The sequence below is a fragment of the Hoplias malabaricus genome, chromosome 3, assembly GCF_029633855.1.
Source record: "Hoplias malabaricus isolate fHopMal1 chromosome 3, fHopMal1.hap1, whole genome shotgun sequence".
Taxonomy (NCBI): domain Eukaryota; kingdom Metazoa; phylum Chordata; class Actinopteri; order Characiformes; family Erythrinidae; genus Hoplias; species Hoplias malabaricus.
The window spans coordinates 54,935,870-54,957,797 of record NC_089802.1 but is presented as its reverse complement, the minus strand read 5'-3'; the positions used below and the strand labels follow the sequence as shown (position 1 = coordinate 54,957,797).

Below are 21,928 nucleotides of genomic sequence, written 5' to 3'. Positions count from 1 at the left end.
TTATTCTGTTTAGGTAGCACCTGTGATGAATGTTTGCAATGGTGGGTAACTGGGTGCTTGTGATGCGTTTGCAAATTATCATCACCCACTGGAGCACTCTGCAATCAGACATGGAGCAGTTAAAGTACCACAGAAGCAGTTTGTGCTCATGTTTTTGACAGTACAACAGCATGAAGCAGCAATCATTCTCCATCACAGGTGTAAGTAGTAAGAGGAAGAGAGGAGTTTGTCTTAATTTACAAACTAAGTTCTGCTAGGAAGTCCAGAATCCAGTTGAAGAAAGATGAGCTGATACCAAGCTGGTTTAATCTTGGAAATCAGCTTGGAGAGGATCACTGTGTGAAATACTGAATTAAAGTCTATGAACAGTATTGTATGTGAGATATGACAGTCCAAATCTTAGGACTTAGGACTGAAAAGTTGTTGGTTCGATTCCCACGACAGTCACAACGGTTCTGTCCTGCTCCCTTGACCCACAGCTGAGGTGCCCTTGCGCAAGGCTTAAACCACAACTGTGCCCTAGGTGCCAGGGATGGCTGCCTGCTGCTCTGAGTGTTTGTTCACAGCCCCTAGTGCACACTGCCACAGACTAGTTAAATGTGGAAGACATTTTGTTGTATGTTGCACATTGACAAATAATTGCACATTTAATTTCAAATTTCTGTGGGTCCAGTGTGGCAGGCAGAAAGGATTTCAAATGAGAAACACCTAGTTATTTGAAGCACTTTGAGAGTGCAACAGGGTGGACGTTATTCAGGGACTAAACAGATAAATACTTCAGCACTGGCACAATGGTGGTAGTCTTGATGATAGCTGGAATAACTGCTTGGGCCAATGACAGAGCTTTTACTCAGCAACTGGCTTCAAGGGCATGTTCTGAGCACATGGCAAGGTACTCAAGTGCCAGCTGCCTTACCTGCATTTACTTTGTACAGAGTGTGGTAGGCATTCATAGTGGCTGTTTTTTTGGTAAAAATTAAGGTGTCTTTTTATCAGATTTACACTATAGTGGCTAATGTCTACCAAGGTTTTTGCCCTCGCCATGCAAGAGAAGCACTGGGCAGGATAGGAGCTGTTGCTGATGCAAAAGGCCAAGAGATATCAGCTAGATATAGCTCGGCTCACCTCTACACACTGTGGCCCTGGAACCAACCTCGAATGGTGTTTGGTTTCTGTCATATTTAGGAGTTGCAAGGTTGGGACACTACGAGTACAAGGACACTCAAGTCATCGGCTGACTGTCACACAGCTCGACAATCATAATTGAGATGGCATGAGAAGTTGCTAATGTAATTAACAAAGGTTTGTGGATCTGGAGAAGATGCATGACCATGTTTCCTGAGAATCTGTGGAGGGTGCTCTGATAGTGTGGTGTGCCAGGGGCTGAGACAAGCTGTTTGGTCCTTGTATTCCGATTTTAATGTGTGTTTACTTTCTCTGCAGTGAGTCAAGCTTGTTCAGCGTCGGTGTTTGTCTCTGCCAGGGCTGTGCCTACAAATGTGTCTCCACATTTGTTTTTGATAGTCATAGACAGAGTGGCAAGGCGTAGTTTCTGACAGAAGGGCTTCTGTCAGGCAGAGCATGTGGTGTCATGTCTATTATTTACATGTGATGATGTCCTTCTGGCTTCCTTGTAGAGTGGCCTCCAGCATGTACAGTTTGCAGCAGAATGTGAAGTGGTCCATATGCAAATCAACACCTCCAAGTCTGAGGCCAAGGTTATCTCCTTGACACAGAAGGCATGCTCCCCTTCAGGTAGAGGGAGAGAACCTACCCAAAGTGAAGGTGTTCAAGTATTTTAGTGTCTTGAGTGTTCATGAGTGATGGGGAAAGGGATATCTGCAGGTTAGATACATCAACAAAAGTAATGCAGTCATTGTCCTGGACCATCATAGGGAAGAAGCAGCAAAGCTTTCAATGTATCAGTTAATCTACTTCCCCAAACCCAGCAATGGTCATAAGCCTTGAGTAATTATGAAAAGAATGAGATTGTGGATACTGAGAATTGAGCTGAATTGAGTTCTCTAATGAATTGCATGACATACTTGTGATAGTGTGAGGAGCTCAGATATTAAAGTAGCTGCTCTTTTCCATTGAGAGAAGCCAGTTGAGGTGGTTTGGGCACCTTATAACGATGCCTCCAGGACATCTATTGAGGTATACCAGGCATAGTCAACTATAAGGAAGCCCTGGCATTGATAATGCCTGGAGGTTCATGAAGAAGAGCTGGTGGAACTGCACTGGACAGATACCTGAACTTCCTCTACACTAAATGCTGGCTGGATGAAAGAAACCCCCTTAGTGGCCACATCTAGAGACTAAAATCCTGGCAAGGGACATTGTCATATCATGTAGTAATCTTAATACAACCTGGATGCTTGTTATATTATCAAGGGGAAACATTTAATTACAACCGATCTACAAACAGTTATATACTCATCCAATTCCTGTAGGGTTTAAAACATGAACGCAATAGAAGTGTGTGGGTGAGTGATACATTTTATAGTATCACTATCATCTATCATCTCAGATTGGGTCTGTGACAGATATGTCATCAGGTACCATGTGCCAAAAATGGTTCTTCCAATTCATCCAAGTCAGTCCATTGATAAGTATCAATATGTATAAAAATCTGCATTAATAAATGAAAAGAATGTGCACAAGTGCAATGCCTGAAACAGTAAATTAGCATGGTTATGTTCCACATTGTTTACCACCTATAAATTGTATTGCACACAAGTATAATGTAGACAATTACTTTAAAAAAACTGCTAATGAAAAATCTGAAATTTAGTTTAGAGTTTATATATACCAAGGGATGGGGGGGGGGAACCACATCCATACCATGAAATTACTTAAATAACTTAACAGAGTAAACTGAGAATCATTAAGTTTTATAACTGTGATTTTAAAACCGGAAAGCAGATTTCTGTTATTGGCATTAATAAGTGAACATCACTATCTTTGTGATGCCTTTCTGACAAAGCCAGACTGACAGCAGGTCTTTTTGCCTCGTTTCAGAACATCATTGTGAAGGAAAAATCATGACTCAATCATCCTTGACAAAAGCTTGATTTAAAGCCACTGTATGTCAAGGCTATGCCGACACATAAAAAGACAAAGTGGCTGCCTGGAGGCAAAAATATTTCCTTTCTTGTCACTTACAAATTGTTCTCTGTGCTACAGAGGGATCTTTTAATACTTTACCCAGCAGGCAAATAAAAGTAACCAAGATTCCTTCAGAGATTAAATGTGAACTCGAATTTAGTCAGGTATAAAAATGGTGTTTTTTTTGTCTGACATCAGGTTAAAGATAACATTTACAAGTTAAGAGTCTAACCAATCCATCATTACAATATACAGAGTGCAGTTATGCACAATTATTACTCAAGAGATCCACATGAATGACAGATAAAAAAATAAAAATAAAAATCACAAACCAACCCTATCGCCCAAAACACACACACACACACACACAAGGAAATCTTTCTAATGTTTTACACAATCAGCACATACCCATTATCAAGAAACAGTTTATTAAATTGCCATTAAATTAATATAACCTTTATTAGAAGGGGAAAAAGTAGGGAATCAAAAAGTGTAGATTCAGCAAGCCTGAAAGTCTGAAGCTGATATTTCCATTCATTTTATTGATCCACACAATTAATTAAATTAGGATTCTCTACAGGGATCAGGGATTAATTCTTAACAGACACAGATGTCCAAACTAAAGTGAAAATTGACCAAGGCAAGTATAAAGATGAAGTTGTGCATAGCAATGAGCACATCTGTAATGGGAGTCAGTACAGTTAAGTGGCAGAAAGACCACAGAAAGGAATCCAACCATTTTAACTTTGGCTAATGCTAAATTTAGCAACACAAAGCAGATTCATGACCATTGATATAGACAGGAGGAGAATGTCTGCTTGTTAAGGGGAAGGGGGAAAGGAAGAGAAAAGAAAAAAAGGGGCAAAAAAACAGCTTTCAAGTTCTTTATTCTTTTATTGTTTTGTTAAATATAGGATACTTTGCAAAAGTTTTAGGCACCAGAGATGAGATTAAAAAAGCTATTTATCTGAGCAGTAAGTGTTTATTTGCAAACAAACAAACAAACAACAAATAACACCCAACACTGGAATAAAATCAAATAACATTATTCCAGTGTAATATTCTGTGTGTGAATGTGTTGGTTTAACTTTTTCCAAATCTCTCCTCGTGACAGTCCGTATTATTGAAGTTATCATCCAATACCTAATTTTACTGATTATTTAAAATCATTATATATTATTTATAATGTGCTGTTGATTTAACAAATGCATGCAATCAAAGAGAATCTGAACAAAACATTGTTCACTCATTCACACCTACTAGATATAAAACAATTCTTTTCTTTTTGCATTTATTGTGATTATATATAAGCACTACGCTTACTGAGAAGGCATTCGTTTAAATATACATAATTATCTTAGGTGCCTTCTTCTGCACAGTACTGTATATCTTGTAAAAACAGCCAAGTGTGCATCCAGATGTCACTTAATTAAAACAAACAGAGTTAATCTTAAAATAAGTTCTCTCTGTACAGGAAGAAACATTACATCTCTTGCCTAAGATCTGAAGCAGGAATTCATTTTGAAATTTGTTTTTTTGTATAATGCTAAACTTAGGTGTTAGGTGAAAGATTTAGCAAAGTTTAAATAAAAAACAAAACAGAAACATGAGTAATCTCTCCTCAAAAATAACCAGTACTGCTCTCCTCGATCCTACCATAGCCATGCCTCCACTGAGTCAAAGAGACTGGTGAGCTAAAGCTTTGTAGCCTATCCCCCTATTCACCAAGCTAAGGGGAGGGAGTGAAAAAAACAGAACACAGAACACAATCCAGCATGCATAGCGGAATATCAGCATAGATAGTAGGCCGGCGCACAGAGCAGAGTAGCAGCAGGGAAGGCAGACCCACTCGTTCGGCAAAGTAGAGGTGGAGGTAGCGGCCACACTGAGCCTGCGTGAACCAGAGTAGCAGTGGGGGAAGCACCAATTTGAAGACATTCTAGAAGTTATCCTGTTCCTACAATTATATTAACAAAATAATCCCACAAAAGACATCCATAGGTTCATACATGAACGGCTGTAAAATGCCATTTCTACCCGCCTGTGCCATTTTGTGTATCTTGTGTAAAATGATAACTATAGTTCAGAGTAAAATATGGGGGGGACAAAACAAAACAAACAAACAAACAAACAATAAATAACCATGCAATTGCTGTCTCAAGGCTCTGTGTTGCCATGGTAATGTAAACAGTTCTCCAGTAATAGAGAGTTGTCAATCACACATGGTCATTAGTATATTGGACTATACCCACACTGACCCTCAGAGAGGCTCCTGGGGCTGGGATTGTGGGTTCAAGCCCCACTCCGGGGGACTGTTTTGTTGTGTTCTACCCTGCGTGGGTTTCCTCCAGCTGCTCCAGTTTCCTCCCACCTCCCAGTAAATTATTTCTTTAAAATGTATCAAGTAAAATTCTACAAGCACTAACAAATTACTACATTGTATGATGTGGCACACCAATTAGAAGGGGAAAATGCAAGAAAATTTTGGTTTTATAATTGCAATGTCTTGAACAAACATGCATTGAAGCTGTAAAGTTGTACTGAAATATACATTTCTGGAAATAGTTTTGGGAAAAAAAAAAAAACGTTTAAAAGCAAGATTTGTGATTTGTTAATTCTCTAAACTTTAAATGTACAAATTCACATTTTTAGTAAAGAAAATATTGCAAATTTAATGCCCAGTATTAGATTGTATTGTGGAAATAAACTTGTTCAGATAAATAGCTTCATAAATGTAATTTGAGGTGCCTAATACTTTTCCACAGTACTGTGTAACTCAGCTATTGTACAGCATAATCTAATAATTTAAGTAAGTGAGCAACAAAAATACATAAAATGAAAACTGGGTACCAATGCAGTACTGTAAATTGTAGATTTCTGCTCAGAGCTATTGTCTTCCTTTGTGTTTCTTTGGAGATTTTCCCCACGCACGTTAGAAACAGTTCTGCTGACCACCTCACACCAAACAATGACGGGAGCATGCTGCAACTCCAGCCAGACTCACGGGATTTTATTTTTAAAAATCTGTGAAATCTGTCTGACAGTGATATTGCTTGAAAAGTCATTTTCTGTAAGTCTGGCATTAGCAATCATCACAACCACTGCTCCCCTGAGAAACTTGGCAGAAACAACCACTGGTCTGAAGCACCTTTCACTCCTGCTATTTTGGTAAGAGCAGCCAAAGGACTTTCCCCTTAATGTGCAGGTAATCTGATGGCTAAATAGCATTCCATGTCTGTTTTCATGAGTGATTGCCTGGAATATGCAAGACATGTTGTGGCTATTATAAGAGCCATGGTGCCCATATGAGTGCCATGATGCTCACCTACTTGTTTTTTGTTTTTAGGTGGGGGTGGAGGTGTGACATGGCTTAAGGGGAATATTTGGTTTGGTCCAAGCTGGTGCTCTAGTTTCATATCTACTGAAAGGAATTAATTTGTATTAAATTTAAAAATTTAATTAATTTAAAGTTGCAAACTATTAATGAGTAATGGCTGAACCATACAGATGTACAATTTTAATTGTATTCATGTTGCTCACCATGCCCAGCTAAATCTTTAGTTTCCAGGCCTAGGCTTCCAATTTTATCATTTGTATTTATAACAGAACAAAGCATTATAAGAATTGGTTGATAAAATCCAAAGGAGGTAGAGTAAAATAAGATAAAAGTTATTCAGCAACTTTAAAACAAAAATAACACACTAGGTAGCAATTTATCCTTGAAAATAGAGCATTAAAATCATTTCCACTGTCCTGTAATAGGAAGAATAGAGCCTCTGTCATTGATACTCTGGGCTCAGCACTTCAGAAGCTGCACTTGAACTTGAACTTTTGGAGGGGGGTAGGAAACCACCGCAAACCTGTTGGGAGCTCAAATTTACACTATCTACATGTATTCAAATGTCTTACATAGCATCTAAAAAATTGGTTTTCGTTGGACTACGAACTAACACCAAACACTTTCAGTTCTATTTAATAAATTCACTAAAGCAATGTTATGTCCACTGAATCAGTGTTGTCAGATTTTCAGTAATAGTTCCAGGGGAATCAATCAAGATTTTGACGCTAGTACTCAATGCTAAATCAGCTCTTTCCTGTTACACACCAAAGAATATAACACATTAAATTGACTCTAGTGAATAGGCACATTCACTGACTCTTTTCAATAGGCATATCCACATTTGCATCATGCTTGTGTTTATGCACACTTCAATGGTCTTTGAGAATCTCAGCAGCTGCTTTTATTAAAAGAACTTTTCCGGTTAGCTTACCCTCTTGTGTCTGCATGCTCTATGGATAAGCTTGTCATCGAAGGGATGGAAGCATGCATCAGAATGGGATTATATTCTGCTCCATAGAAAATAAACCTTATTGAAAGCAGCAGGAAACTTCACAGAACAGGAAGTTGTCGTTAATGCTTTCAGCTTCAGCTGAGCCCTATAAATGAAAGAGTGCTATGCATTTTTACAAGGAAAATCATCTAGGATTAGTTGCAAAATTCCTTGCATTCTTCCATCTTTTGGCTGGATTCATATTTTTGCTTTGGTTTAATGCAGTGAAAGAGGAAAACAAGGCAGAGTATCGACTGCTGACAGATGTTGCATTCCTTCAAGTTTTAACCTGATACACTTGATACAATGAGCCTGGAGCTGCTCAAAAATAATAATATTTCCATGTCCCAAAAATGTAGAGTATTAAGCCAGCCTTACATCAAATAGATTTTAAGCAGTATAACTGTCACAGCCAAATTTCCAAAGTCAGTGATAGATAGGTGAAATAAATACACAAATTACTTGTTCAGGCTGTAAACCACATTTAAGAGAAAACACATGAATTACTTATTATATATTACAATTTAAAAAAATCAGATTATATGGTCCCCCTAACCACAAAAACAGGATTACCTTCTGTATCCTATATCACAATATTATGGTAATACTAATCCAATCCAATCTTGCCTCTCATGCTTATTGTGAATCGGTGGCACTGCTTACATCACACATATGGCAGCTTGTGTTGCTTTTACATATTTTTGATGCAAATACATTTATACTAAGCTAAACATGGATGCACAGTTTAATATGGCTGCTTCTGAAATGTTAAACGTATCATTGAACATAATTGACTGAGATCATATTCATATGGTCTAGGGACCTGTACAGAGAGCATAAACCTTCTCAGCACAGAGCAACACCTGCAGGAAGACTTTTTACATCTGTTGTTAATGTGTGTATGGAAGGATGCCCAGAGCAAATGGAGGGTGTGGAATAGAGTAGGGAAGGAGGTTTTTATAAAAATAAATAAATTTAAATAATAATAATAATAATGATGAGCTAAGTGAAACCTATTTGAAAGGATAAGATGTTCAATTTAAAACTAAACCCTTTTAGTTTTAACTAAACTAAAGTAGACACACCAGATTCACTATGTAAAGCATTTAAAAATTTAGTGTTTAATTTTTTAAGTTGCTGCTTATTATTTTAGTATAGGACTATTTATATAGAACTATTATTCCATTTAGTGGAATGTGATTCACAGTAATTTTACTGTAGCATGAGATGAGGCAATTTTGAGTGCATTTTATAGAAAAGCACTTGGAGTACAGGTTTCTAGGCAGGATGCAACACTTAATTTAATAGGGACAGAAGACTTGGAGCTACAATATAGGATGCTTGTCCCAATACTTTTGTCCATAATCACAATTCATGGATTTAATTCCATTTCTCTGCCACAGATGTATAACACAATCAAGCAAAAAACAATGCTGGCTTTATAAACAAAAGAGTAGGGCATAGTGCTGGGCGATAAAACGATATCAATTTGTTTCCTGATTAATTTTTGCTCCATAATTATAAGCTTTGGGTAATAGAGTTCAAACCTTAATTTTTATTCCAGGTTAGCATAGACAGCTGTTTGATATCAGGTGCGTATAAGGTAAATGAATAAAACGTATTATAGTCTTGCAGTCATGCAGTCACATATGTTCAAGTGCTTTTGTGTATGTATTAAATATATATTAAATATGTTATAGTCTCCTGTTCACTCTGTTTTGGGGTCTATTTTGTCTGGTATGGTGACCTCCCAGTCAGAACACAAGCGCAGTAACTTTCTTGAGCGCCCTCACAAAAGGTCAGGTTTTCTACAGTGTATTTTCATACCGGGAAATGTTTTCATGTTTGCGAGAGCGCTGTTTGTTGTCTGATTAGTTTTTTCGTCACACAATTTGCTCCAATTGCAATTTTTTTTATTGGATCTGACACTATACATCAGGATGTATTAATATAATATAATCTTTAGAAGGATGTCCTATGTTAGCATGACAAAATGTTAATATTGTGGTAAATAGAGAGTGATCAATATAGAAACACTTATCGCAATAATATTTTTGGCCATATCGCTCAACTTTAATAGGGCATTCTACAAAGATCACTGGATTTGAGTGTGGTGCTTTAAATAAGATGCCATCATTGCAACAAGCCAGCTTGTAACATGTCTTCCCTCCTTGATATGCCATGATTAACTGAGTGCACTAAGTGAACCATAGTATTATTTAAAAATTCAAGTGTCAGACAACAGATGGAGATTGAAGATAGCATAATCCTATGGGTTTGTGATTCACGGGATGGCCTATGCGACTTATTTCCAGTAACTATAAATCTTTCAACATGGACAACTGTAAGCCTCAAATTTTGTGAGAAATGTCCTTTTCTGTTTCAGCTCTGACCTCAACAACATTTTGAATGAACCGAGATCAAATATCAATGTCTAACCTCAAAAATGGTCTTCTGGATGAGTGTGTATGGGAAATTAAAAGCTCCGTACGCAGGTTTAGTGTCGTGTCCCAATACTTTGCAATATCTTTTAGAGTAGCCAATTCACCTAACCTCCATGCTTCTTTGGACTGTGGACCCACACACATGAAGCCAGTCACCACATCACATTTCTGACAATGCAATGACAGCTTAACATGCTTGCAATAGGACAACTACACGGCTCTCAGCTCAGTGGTTTGTAAACCTTTACTACAGTCCACTTCAGAGGCTCTGCCAAACCTTGGTCAACATGTAATGTGACCGTAGTGCTGGAGATGGAGTCAACATCCTGTTTCCTGCTTTGAGATAGCTTGGTTAGCAATTTTCGCTAAGCCCTGGTCACACTGGGTTTTTATATTTTATGTCACCTGGTAAAATGGGAGTGGGACCAGAAATCTGTGCAGTAAACTGTCCTTCCATCTTGGTTCAGCAGTTTCACAGCTGAAGAGTGCTGCTATTCTAGCCACAGCAGCAAAATCGTAGAGTTCTCAAAGGGTTTAGCTCTACTTTTACTATTACTGTCCCTCGTGTTGTATTTGGCAATCTGCAAAAAGGATTGTATCTGTTTTGCAACCAGATCAGTTGGTGCTTCCCCCATGTTGGCTCAGACAGAGCAGGGTAAAGAGCATGTCAGAGGTCACCTGCCAGAGTAGCAGCACTACTGGTTAGAAAGTCAAATTTGCGTTTCAATATTCACAAATGTTAAATAACGCTAAACATTACAGGTGAAATGTATTGATCCAGGAGTCATGTATGTGAAATGTGCCTGTCATAGCAAATATCACTGAAATGCATCACTTAATTTAAATTTGTACTACATTTGGTCTTATAAATATATTTAGGGTAAATAAAAATGATACAGAGTCAGGCACACCTACATATGCCTTCCCAGTTTCTTCCGAGAGTAGCTGATTGATTCATCAAAATAACACAGCAAATAAATTAATTAATTAAATCACAAACTGGATACCAGGGGAAGTGAAATTATGATGGCCACCCAAACTGACACTTCATTAATTAAAGCACACTTAACCCCTGACTATTCAAGTAATTTTAACACATTTCTTAATGTTATGTCTGAAAAAGCACTCCTCCCATCTGTAAATTAAAATTGAACTCCTCAATTGATGGCACTTTTTGAATTTCCTGTTCAGTCTCTGCTCAATGAAGTTAAACATCCATTTATTACCAGCAGTGCAGAAAACACTCCTTATCAGTCCATTGCCCATTGGACAATGACACCTTGGTTATATTCAAAATGGATGACAAATGAGGGTGTTGCTTTGAAAAATACTGAAATGGGACATAATTTCTCATCCTGAAGCACAATTCATCTGGCAATTTGAGTTTTATTTATTCATTTATTTATTTCATGCATATTTCCTCTTCCAAAGCTAGCATATGTTCACTAGAGGAAGGCCACATTTTACATTGCATCATGATCTATAACAGGGAGAATTTAACCATTCTTTTAACAGTAGCTTTCTAGTCCCATATATCTTCATCTCACTGTGGCAAAAATCCATGTACAGAATAAAGGACGCTGAGAATATTCAGTCGTTTTCAATGGGAGTAGAATAAATGTGGCCAAGAATCTGGTGTCAAGATATCTGCCCCTTACTACATTTCTCCTGTTTAAGAAATTACCACCTTTTCAGTCCTCAGAATATTTAGACCTTGAAAGGGGTATAGCCACAAAATGTTTATTGGACGTTTCCTAATATTAACACACATTTTTGTACTTTATATCATGCAAGCATTTGAGTTTTTAAGTTGGCTCTCAAAGTTTATATTAGTCACTGAATTTATCATGGGCATTATTACATGTTGCAAAAACAAGCTACAAATTCACTAAAACACACAAGCCTAGCCATGCTTTAACTCATTCAATCCTTCACTTGCCCTCCAGAAGATTCAAACAGTTGCATCCACCAAGCAATAGGACACAACCCAGCTATCTCTGATCCAATCCTAAATATAACCACTGAGACACGGGGTCAGGTCCCTGGGTCTGTACACATCTAGGCCAGAGGGTTACCTTGATGGCAGTGGAGGCAATCTGGAGGTGGTGCAACTTGCGTAGTGTGCTCTCTCTGTCTATGAAGTAGGAGGCAGCCAGCTGGTGGAGAGCTTCCAGAGTCACAGCCGTGCTATTCGAATCACTCAGGTCTGCTGTTCGACTCAGTCTTCTCTTGTCCACAAATATAGTTAAAGCCTCCTCACCTGCAACATGTCAGAGCACAGTGGGCGGGGGGGTACAGGAGGTAGTATAGAAAGGCTGAATATGTCAGAGAAAAAGTACTTAGTTTATTTAAGCTGTCAGTTTAATGATTAGAGTGTTTAAATAAAATCATTGTTCATGGTAACTGCTCTACTACTTAATATAAACATAAACCTTAAAATAGAACCACACCACAGATCAAATGTCCAGTGTCTAACTCTGCTTACTGATGATTCATACAAGGACTCAAATTATACCTATTGATGCAACAGTACAAGCAGACAATCTGGTGGTATGTTGCCAATGATAGGGACATTCCTACCACTTTCTGCAAAGACTGATTTTGACCACTTTTTTATGTTTGTTTTAAACATTGAATACATTTGATACAACTGTTTGTTACAATCTGAATGACACTTACATCATATGGAATATTGTATTTGGTTATAGAAAATGCCTAAAATCTATTTGCCCATTTTGAATTTTATTCCTGAAATACATTCCAAAATGCACCAGAACACTACGAAGCATCTAGTAACTTGGATGACCAATTCTTGTAGTTTTGCGCCAGAAATCTTTTCACATTGCTCAATATAGTATTTCACCTGCTCAATGGCTCAAGTTTATTGGTTCTTCTCTTTAACCTGGAAGACGGTGCATCCTTGAATTCCAAAAACATTTCAAATATTGATTTTGCACACCACATGATATTTTCCCACTTCATTTCAAACCATATTAAATTAGTAGAAAAGGCAGCAGTGTTCGTTCCAGTTTTCCTGACATTCTTTGAATTCATGAACTTTAATTTCTGGATGAAGCAACAAATTGTTCACTGACAATAATTTAGTGAAGTGGTTCTGAGCCTATGCAGTAATTTCCTCTACATAATCTTGTCTATTTTTAATGCAGCACCTGAGGGCCTGATGATCACAGCCAGCCTATACTGGTTTTACTCATGGTCTCTCATAGTGTCACTGTTCAATGAAAAATATGCATCTATAAAATAGCAACTTTACAGAAGAAAGAAAAACCCTTAACCTTTAAAGAATGTAAATGTAAAAATATATTACTGAAAGTAATTTGAACATTTCTCTCGGTTCATTTATTATTGATCATTAAATTTTCACACAACATACAATTGCTATATTCCTATGATATAGTCAATTAAAAATAGAAACAGATGCCTGACTTTAAATTGGAAAGCAACAATATAAGATCTTTATTATGCACTATGGAAGAATAATGCTTCATGTTTTATGCCATTTAATTCAAAATATATGTTTAATATGTAAGATATATTTGTTCTTGAACAAATTTGCTCATACAGTCTTTCACAATCGGCAATACTTCCTCATCTGTACATCTGAATGCTCAAGCCTTCTGAGATGCTCTTTTAAACTTAATAATGTCACTGACATATTGCCAATTGACCTTTTTGTAGGATTACAAAATTTTTTGAACAAATAATAAAAAAAAAAAAAATAATAATTCACAAGTTGCTGAGACAAATGCAGCAAATTAAAGATATTAGGCTATTTTAAATAACACTTTGTGAATCTCTTCCTTTCATACCCAGCACTGATTTTTTTAAAGTGAACAAGCTTGCCCACGGACAATTTGAAGGGCAGTTCTTTTGCTTTTTTTGGTTTGCATTCTTCTTACTAACACATTTTAAAGCAAAATTATATGCTAAAATAAAAATTAAAATAACATAAAAAAAAATAAAAGTTACTTATTCTAAAGAAATTGGTCCAAAACTCAGTGTAAAGGAAAGAGCTCACAGTGAATCAGCGCATTGGTAGTTTGGGACAAAAAAGTGATGGACTCCGCCTTAAGCTACATGTCAGTATTAAAGTCCTGGCTGAAAAACAATCTTTCAGCTGTAATGCAATGATGAGATTTTTGCCATTGTTTCACTTTGAGATTCTGTCTATAAAACAAAAAAAGAAAGCAGTAGTTAGCCCAGGATACAAACTAATAAGTGCATTATTTCAAACCATTAGTTTAGATGTTATTTCCCATAAATGGCCTGGTAGGTTTTTTGGTAGGTACACTCAATAACTAAAACTCTATTTCCAAGTGTAAAGACAATTGTCTGTTGCGGTGAAATATTTTTTTTTAATACACCAGTTTAGACTGATGATATCAACATGCATTAATGCCATAAATAAACATAAAAATATTTGAAAAAATATTACACTTTTCTTAGTTCAACCCTTCAAACCCTCAGTGGTTCCAGATGAAAGCCAAGCTTGTTGTGCAGCTGAAATAACTAAATAGCTAAATCTATTTAATCTCAACTCTATCTGATGGTCTTCTTGATTAAAGTCATTTGCACCTATTGTCATGCCATGATTTGTGACAAGTCAAGATTTAACCCCTCCCCCCAAAAAAAACATAACTTGAAGCTTTAAAAAACATTCTCATAAAGTTTACTGTCTCCAATCTTACAGCTTTAACAAATTGCATTGCTTTAAAACAGTTTACTACAGTGAGATTCAAACATATCACTCTCGTGTTTAGCTGTTCTTAACTACATAAACTAATGCGACAATTGCAAGTATCTGAATCATCTGATAGCCCCAAGTTGAAGTGTGTTAGCGCCCGGGGAAACTTCTTGCCAAAATGCTTAGTTGAAGTGGCCCTAATATACCACTGTAGCCGATGGCACTGTCCCAATACAAGATGGGATGTAAACGGCATCTCTGATGCAGTAGCGTGTTTACAGCACATTGTCTCCCTACAGCCACAGCCTCTCACTTTAGGGAGAAAGGGCATGGGTTTGGGAGGAGGGACTCTGAGTACAGGATGAGATCTTAACTGTTTGTACCAAAAACTTTGACTAAATGCTGATGGAACGTTGTATTGTATTTCATTCAAAAGAACTGCCAGGAACAACTAAGTACTCACTGGATTGCTTTAAAGACACATCCATACTGTCTTTATGCTGTTGTAGTTAAAGAGGCCGGTCAAATTAAAGCAGCAGGCTTTAGTTTGAAAACCCATGATATATTATCTACACTGAGTGATCACTGGATCAGCAACACCTGCCAAGTATTTATATTCATTGTCCATTATATCAGCTTCACTGACCATACAGGAATACTTTGAAGAGCAGGGTGGGGAAAGAATATGAAGAGAAACAGATGGAATACCATATCTATAATTATAAAACTAAATGATTGGTACCCCACAGGACCACAACAGAGCAGATATGATTTGGGTGGCAGCAACACTGATGTGTTTGTGTGTGATGTACTGGTATCAGTGGTTCAGACAGCAGTGCTGCTGGAGTTTTTTATTTATTTATTATTATTATTATTTTTAAATGCCCTCAGTGTCACTGCTGGACTGAATAGTCTACAAACAAAAATATCCAGCCAAAAGTGTCCCGTGGGCAGTGCTGTGTCCACTGATGGACTAAAGGACAAAAACTGTGCAGCAACAGCAACTGTCTGACTTTACATCTACAAAGTGAACGAATGAAATCGTTGTGTAACAGAGTGGACAGAGATTGGAAACCTGTACAACACACACCACCACTACCAGGTAAATGTCACTGCAGCACTGGGAATGTCCCACCACCCAAATGATACCTAATCGTTGGTGGTCCTGGCCATTGAAGGGCACAGTGTAATGTGGATAAAGTATGCAGATAAACAGGTGGACTATCGTCTAATTGTAGAATTACAAAGTGCTCCTATGTGGTCAGTGGAGCTGATAAAAAAATGGACAATAAGTAGGAATGCACTGATCTGACTTTTTCAATTCTGATACGATTCACGAACTTAGCATATCGTCCGATTCCCGATACAACACAGTTGATGTATTAAAACGGCATACCTCATGTGGTAGAAATAAGGCATCAAGACTGAAACAATTTTACTAACAATGTTAAACAAAAAATAAATGAACACAGATGCACTGAATTGCTATACATTTGTCACTAAAATTATAGACAATTGTGCAGGAATTTGGCACGGTTCAAAGAAAAGGGATCCTACTCTTATTTTTAAATATTTAATGTAAATATTTATTTAAAATAAAATCTAGCAGCTGAACCTGATAATAAACAAATAATTGTTCACACTGGAAAAGCTCCTGTATGAGTGAGGCCATGTATGTTTGTAAACTTTTAATATAAGCACTTATAGCCAATCCTAAATGTGCAATATCCAACATTATAAATATTAATTTCTATGTAAAAACATAATAGAATAAAGGTGTTCTGAGCAGAGAAAGAGTCCACACACATGCTGTGTTTTTTAATTATCAGATCTTTATATTCAATCTAGGGAGGGCTGTGCATCCATTAGTCCCTACCCAGAAGAAACTTTGGTCCTCCATGTTTGTTTTTCCAGTGACTGTCAAAGATTTGTATATGGAAGAAAGTGGACTGCAGCACAAAACATTAAGGAGAAAGTGAATGTCCAAACATTAATAGAAAAAAAGTGGGGCCTTTCCCACTGCAAGGCCAAATTGTTTTGAGCATGAAGGGTAATCATTCCAGTGGCTTTTTCCATCTACACGCTGTTCAGCATGGTGCATTTCACTGCATGGGATCAGCTCAACATGGCTTGACTACCTTTTAGCTGGTTGCTTTTCCAATAGCACAGCTCTCTCTCGAAATGGAGCTGGTCGCAAAACCAGATCCAACAGGAACCATGGGCAATGAAAACCACAACTTAAGATGTAACATTAGGCATTATTTACTTGTTGAGTATTTGGGCATGTTTTTTGTTTTTCAGACTGAACACAGCTCCATATAAGAGTTTTCCCTTTTTTTTGGCTTTTGCAGGCGATGTTCGTCAGCCACTGTCCCAAGGAGCATTTGAATCTCTTCAAAACACCACAGAGTAATGTTATGGAGCCACATAAAACTCGAGCTGGAGCTCTGCATTACATGGTGATTGACAGATCTCTCTGGCCTATCAGTGCTCTGCAGGGTTTACACATCACATTTAGTACCTACTTGTCTACCCATACCAGGCACGAGCAGGGACAAAAAGTATCTGGTTCTAGGGACCAAGCCGAGCAGAATAGGTTTCATGCAGTGGAAAATGCCATTCACTAACCATACCCAGGGCCACAGAACAATTCTGTGGATTAACTTAAACGATTTAGGGATCCACTGATTGACTCCACATTTGCGCCATTTATGACAAGTTTCTGTCACTTTCCATGGATTCCTGTCTCTCTCTATTTTGTTCTGTGGAGGAAACATCCTGCAAGCACCCACAGGTAAGCCCATTTTGTGTGCAAAGCAGCACAGACTACACACAGCAAAAAGTATGCAAAAAAAATCTATTTATTTAGCATGTCAACCCTAAAATAAGCTCAGAAATGTGAGTTTTCCCCCTTTTACTCTGAGCTGATAAAAACAAGGCAGGAGGGGGAAGGCATGGCTGAATACGTGTTTGGATGTTAGATCCTGGTGCAAACTCTGATGAAAAAAGTTTACCTCTAAAAAGCCCTGACAATCTACAAATTTGATTAAAACAGAAAATAAAAGCTGATTAAATACATTTACTGCAGGACTATTTGAACGTCTGTACAGATATGCAAATATGGAGCACTGTCTCTGTCAAAATAATCTTGATATTCATCATGAAAATATGTATGAATCATACTTTTGCTATTATGCCCTGCTCTATCACTGTATTCTGTACAGTATAGTGTCAGATGACCACTTGTACACTTTTTTAACAACAGTTAATCATTTGTGAGGGTATCGTAATATTGAATATAGTTTAGTATATTACAATATATGCAAACAAGTAGGTGTTTTTACTCTGGTACCTCCCAACGTAGCAGAGAGCAGGAAGTGTGTTCCGTATTTTCGGATGATGTTCTCAGTGATGCTACTGAGGGTGGGACGCCGGCCCAGCTGCCTGATGGTCTGCATGAACTCTGGGTCGAGTGGGAAAGGAATGCCATTGTCTTCTCTTTCCAGAGCCAAACTGTTCACCTTCCAGCGTCCGAACTCTCTGAAATTTCACACACAAACATGCCCGATTAGGAGATGACCTTCAGTCCCATGAAAGGGAGTAAGAGTGAAACTCAAACATTTGACTGCTTGGAGTTTTCAGTGCCTAGATCCAGATTCTTTGTATAAAATGCATTTGTGAAATTGGTGCCTTTTCAGCAGCAAAAGAAAAAGCTCCAAAATGAGGGCCAGCAAAATCACAGCTTGCTTTCAAGGGGAAAGACACATACAGATAAGGCCCCCGGTGCAAAAATGTGATGGCTGCATGACCCAGGTCCCTGTAGTCTGAATTGTTATTTTTATATATTTATTTATTCATACATTTACACAAAAACACCATGTTTAAACTGTCTGGGAATTGCTCCAAGTCCCTGAAAAACCAGTAGTCCCCCCTACTGGTCTTACATAATGCCACAATCTGGGCGAGGGAATTTTTTAGTTCTGAAGTATGGTTGACTAAGCAATCATGAACCATGGTGAAGAGGGGGGGGTGGTGGTGGTTGGAGAAAAAAAAAAAACCCACACAATGTGTGACAACTCTCTTGTCCAAAGAATTCTAGCCAGGGTTCTGTATTCACTCTGCCCTTAAAATAACAGATGTTCAGCATGGCATATTGAACGCTACACCTTGACAATCAACTTGATTGGATAAAGAAAAAATTACAACACATACAGATTAACCAAATGATGAAAGACAATGTAAAAGCAAACAAATTAATTTAAGTATGCCCATTAAACAGGGTAATTCAGACAAAAAAAACAAACACACTCTGCTATACTTACATAAATTCTATGAAATGAATTAAGTGATTGATTATGGCTGTAGCAGTTGCCAACAGACTGACTGGTGGGAGTGGGGGGCGGTTGTGGTGGTTTGAGAGAGCACCAAGTCATGATCGACATTGTGTCAGAGTATCAGGATCTGATGGACAGTTATAGATGCAGCCAGAGGCTAATCCACCACTGGGCTCCTGGTGCAGCCTCACAGCAGGGGCAGACTTACTGAAGCACTACCTGCCATACCTCCCCACTGAGACCTATGAGTACAAGGAGTCAACAGTGACAACAAACTCCACTGAAACAATCAGGGGAGGCCAGGGGAAAACAACACTGTCATTCAGTGCCTGCCATTGAGACTTCTACATTGCAAGAATTCCTATAGGACTTATATAGATGTCTCCCCACATTCCAATTATTAAAGTTTCCAAAACTTTGGAAACCCAAAAGATATTTAATTCTGTTTGGAATATATATTAATCTAGTCACTGGTTTGGTTACACAATATGAGATGTACAATAAACCATGGTATTTTGTAAGATATAAAGATGCCTGTAACAATGGAGGGGATATTTCACCACCTCAAACAAAATCTTGTTGAATATGAAAAAAATCATATTGACTAATTGAACACTGAATAATATCTTTATTGTATTTTATTATTTACTTTGAAGGTTCACGTTTACTAAGCTACATGGGGATCATATATTAATTGTTCTTTGAATGTTTTGTAAAGCTGTTTTTTTTTCTGCTGCTTCTCTTGCCGACGCCATCCCTCATGTTGGTGCTGGTTTAGCTTTCTGAGCTTATTAGCGTGTAGTCTGGGAGATCTGTGAAGCATTTGGGACCTCCGAGTACCACAGGACACAGGAACCATATAGTTTTCAGACTTTTAGTATCGACTTGGCAACAAAGTATTGGATCTTGTGACATCTCTATTTTTCAATGTATTTTCAAAGAGAATATTATGCAAACTAGGTACTTATGTATTCCACAGGAGAGCTTTAGTTAGCAACTGCATATCTGGAAGGATAAGACTAAACCTGTTTAAAGAAGCAGTAACATTCCTGATGAACGGTTGTATGAAACATGTTTAGTGTAAGTGATAAGATGGCAAAGGACAAGGTCACAGAAGCCATTATTCAAGACATGATATATATTTCAGTTCACCTTGTAGCCTGATAACTGGCCACATACTGGGAATATTACATTAGGAATAACATATCTGAAATGTCACCTGGAAAAATGACTATATATTTTGTGGTCTCTGCAGTTAGATAAGCTAACATTCAGCAAGAAATGCCACAGGTTTAACAAGGTATGTGCTTTCCACTATGCTCACCTTAAAGCAAATAAAGCACTTATAAAGTATTACAGGAAATCTTTTAATCAATTAAGACTATGTATAACAAAAGGTTTACCAAATTACTTCTCTGCTGATCATTTTATAAATACATAATGTACCTTACTAAAATTATATTAAGCTGATAATGCAAATTCTTGAAAGGTAGTATCAGTGTTAGAGTACCATACCATCACAAAATCATGCTCAAAATCAGTTTTGAAATAATGTGGAAATATAAATGGACCTTGTGTTGTGCATACAATTGTCCAAATGTCTTTGTATTGTGATGCATTATGTTTTCCCTACACTAGAACTACAGGGCCTTGGCCAATCCCAGAAAGACATGAGCCTTGGCACTGTCCCACTTCTATCAAACTTGACTGGTGGCAGATTGCAGTCAGGCAGGTAATGTTCACCTGGTATATGCTGAGCCTAAACTCATCCAGCAGACCGCCAGATAGACAAGCTTGACTGATCTCTACATAGTCCAGTGGCAGCATACTTTACACTTTTACACAGACACTTGCCATTATACTTACTATAAGGCTTGAATGCAGCTGATTGGCCATGGAAATCCATGCCACGCAGCACCTGGCTCACAGTTTTTGTGCTGTTAATGCCAGAGGATGTCTGGAACTCTGCAGTTATTGTTAGAGATGCATGAATTCCGATACTGGTATTGGGAATTTGCCTGGTACCATGTTCATTTACAATAAGACTCTGACACCAACATCCAATACTTTGTACCTAGTGCTGTGCTAATGAGTAGACAGCTCAAAATGTCAGCGATCTGGAATTAATCCATGTATACTCATGCTATTATGGTAAATTAACGTAGGTGACCACATATATGTGAGAATGCAAGAAAGTCTATAATAGGTTTAATTCAAGTGCTTGTGTGAATGTATTAAATATATATATTAAATATGTTATAGTCTCCTGTTCACTGTTTTTGGAGTGTATTTTGTCTGGTATGGAACCTTTCCCTCTTGCGCAGGATGTGTGTGTTTGGGGGCCCTGTTTTGACTGTCCTCAAACAAGGTGGGTTTTTCTTCACTCAGTGTATTTTCCTCCTGGTTCAGCACTTGGAGTATTTATTTATTTATTTATTATTTTAAAATCTTAATCTATTTTTGTACTCTTCCTGCTTCTTTAAACCATTGGGGTGGTAATGCCCCAAGAATGACACAATATATAGGTTATGTCTGGATAAAAAATTTAATATCATATAGTATGTCTTTTGTCATAGTGTGACAAAATTTTATATTGTGATAAATAGTGAGATTAATAAATAAATACTTATTGTGATAACATTTCTGGCCATATTGGCAAGCTCTCTCTCTTACCCAGTATATTGTTCTTGATGATCAAGCATTTTCGGTCATCAACAACCAGGGATTTCTGCACTTGCTTGATGTGCTAGAGCCCAAATACAAAATTCCCAGCCGTTATCGTATAGCATAAACTGTTTTAGCAAAGATGCGCAACACTGTACAAATGCATATCCAGAGCTGGTTGCATCTCATGTTACTAATTTATAGATAGAAACTTCATTGATCTCAGAGGGAAATTCAAATTATTGGTGGTGAAGTGTGGGAAAATGCTAAATAAAAATGGACAGTTCCAGAAATAAATAAAGTTTTTAATTAAACATTTTTTTATTAATAGCCATGCTATTA

At 37.5% G+C, this 21,928-nt stretch overlaps 1 protein-coding gene across 2 annotated transcripts in view; it reads right to left on the bottom strand.

Annotated features, from left to right (window-relative positions):
* Nucleotides 1-21,928, bottom strand: part of brinp3a.1 (bone morphogenetic protein/retinoic acid inducible neural-specific 3a, tandem duplicate 1) — a 42,643-nt gene that overhangs the window by 11,647 nt on the left and 9,068 nt on the right. For both annotated transcript variants that reach the window (XM_066666614.1, XM_066666615.1), the window contains exons 3-4: nt 17,941-18,128; nt 11,959-12,143 (exon numbers count right to left, since the gene is read on the bottom strand). In XM_066666614.1, the coding sequence (XP_066522711.1) occupies nt 11,959-12,143; nt 17,941-18,128 (373 nt within the window). The remainder of the gene's footprint in view (nt 1-11,958; nt 12,144-17,940; nt 18,129-21,928) is intronic.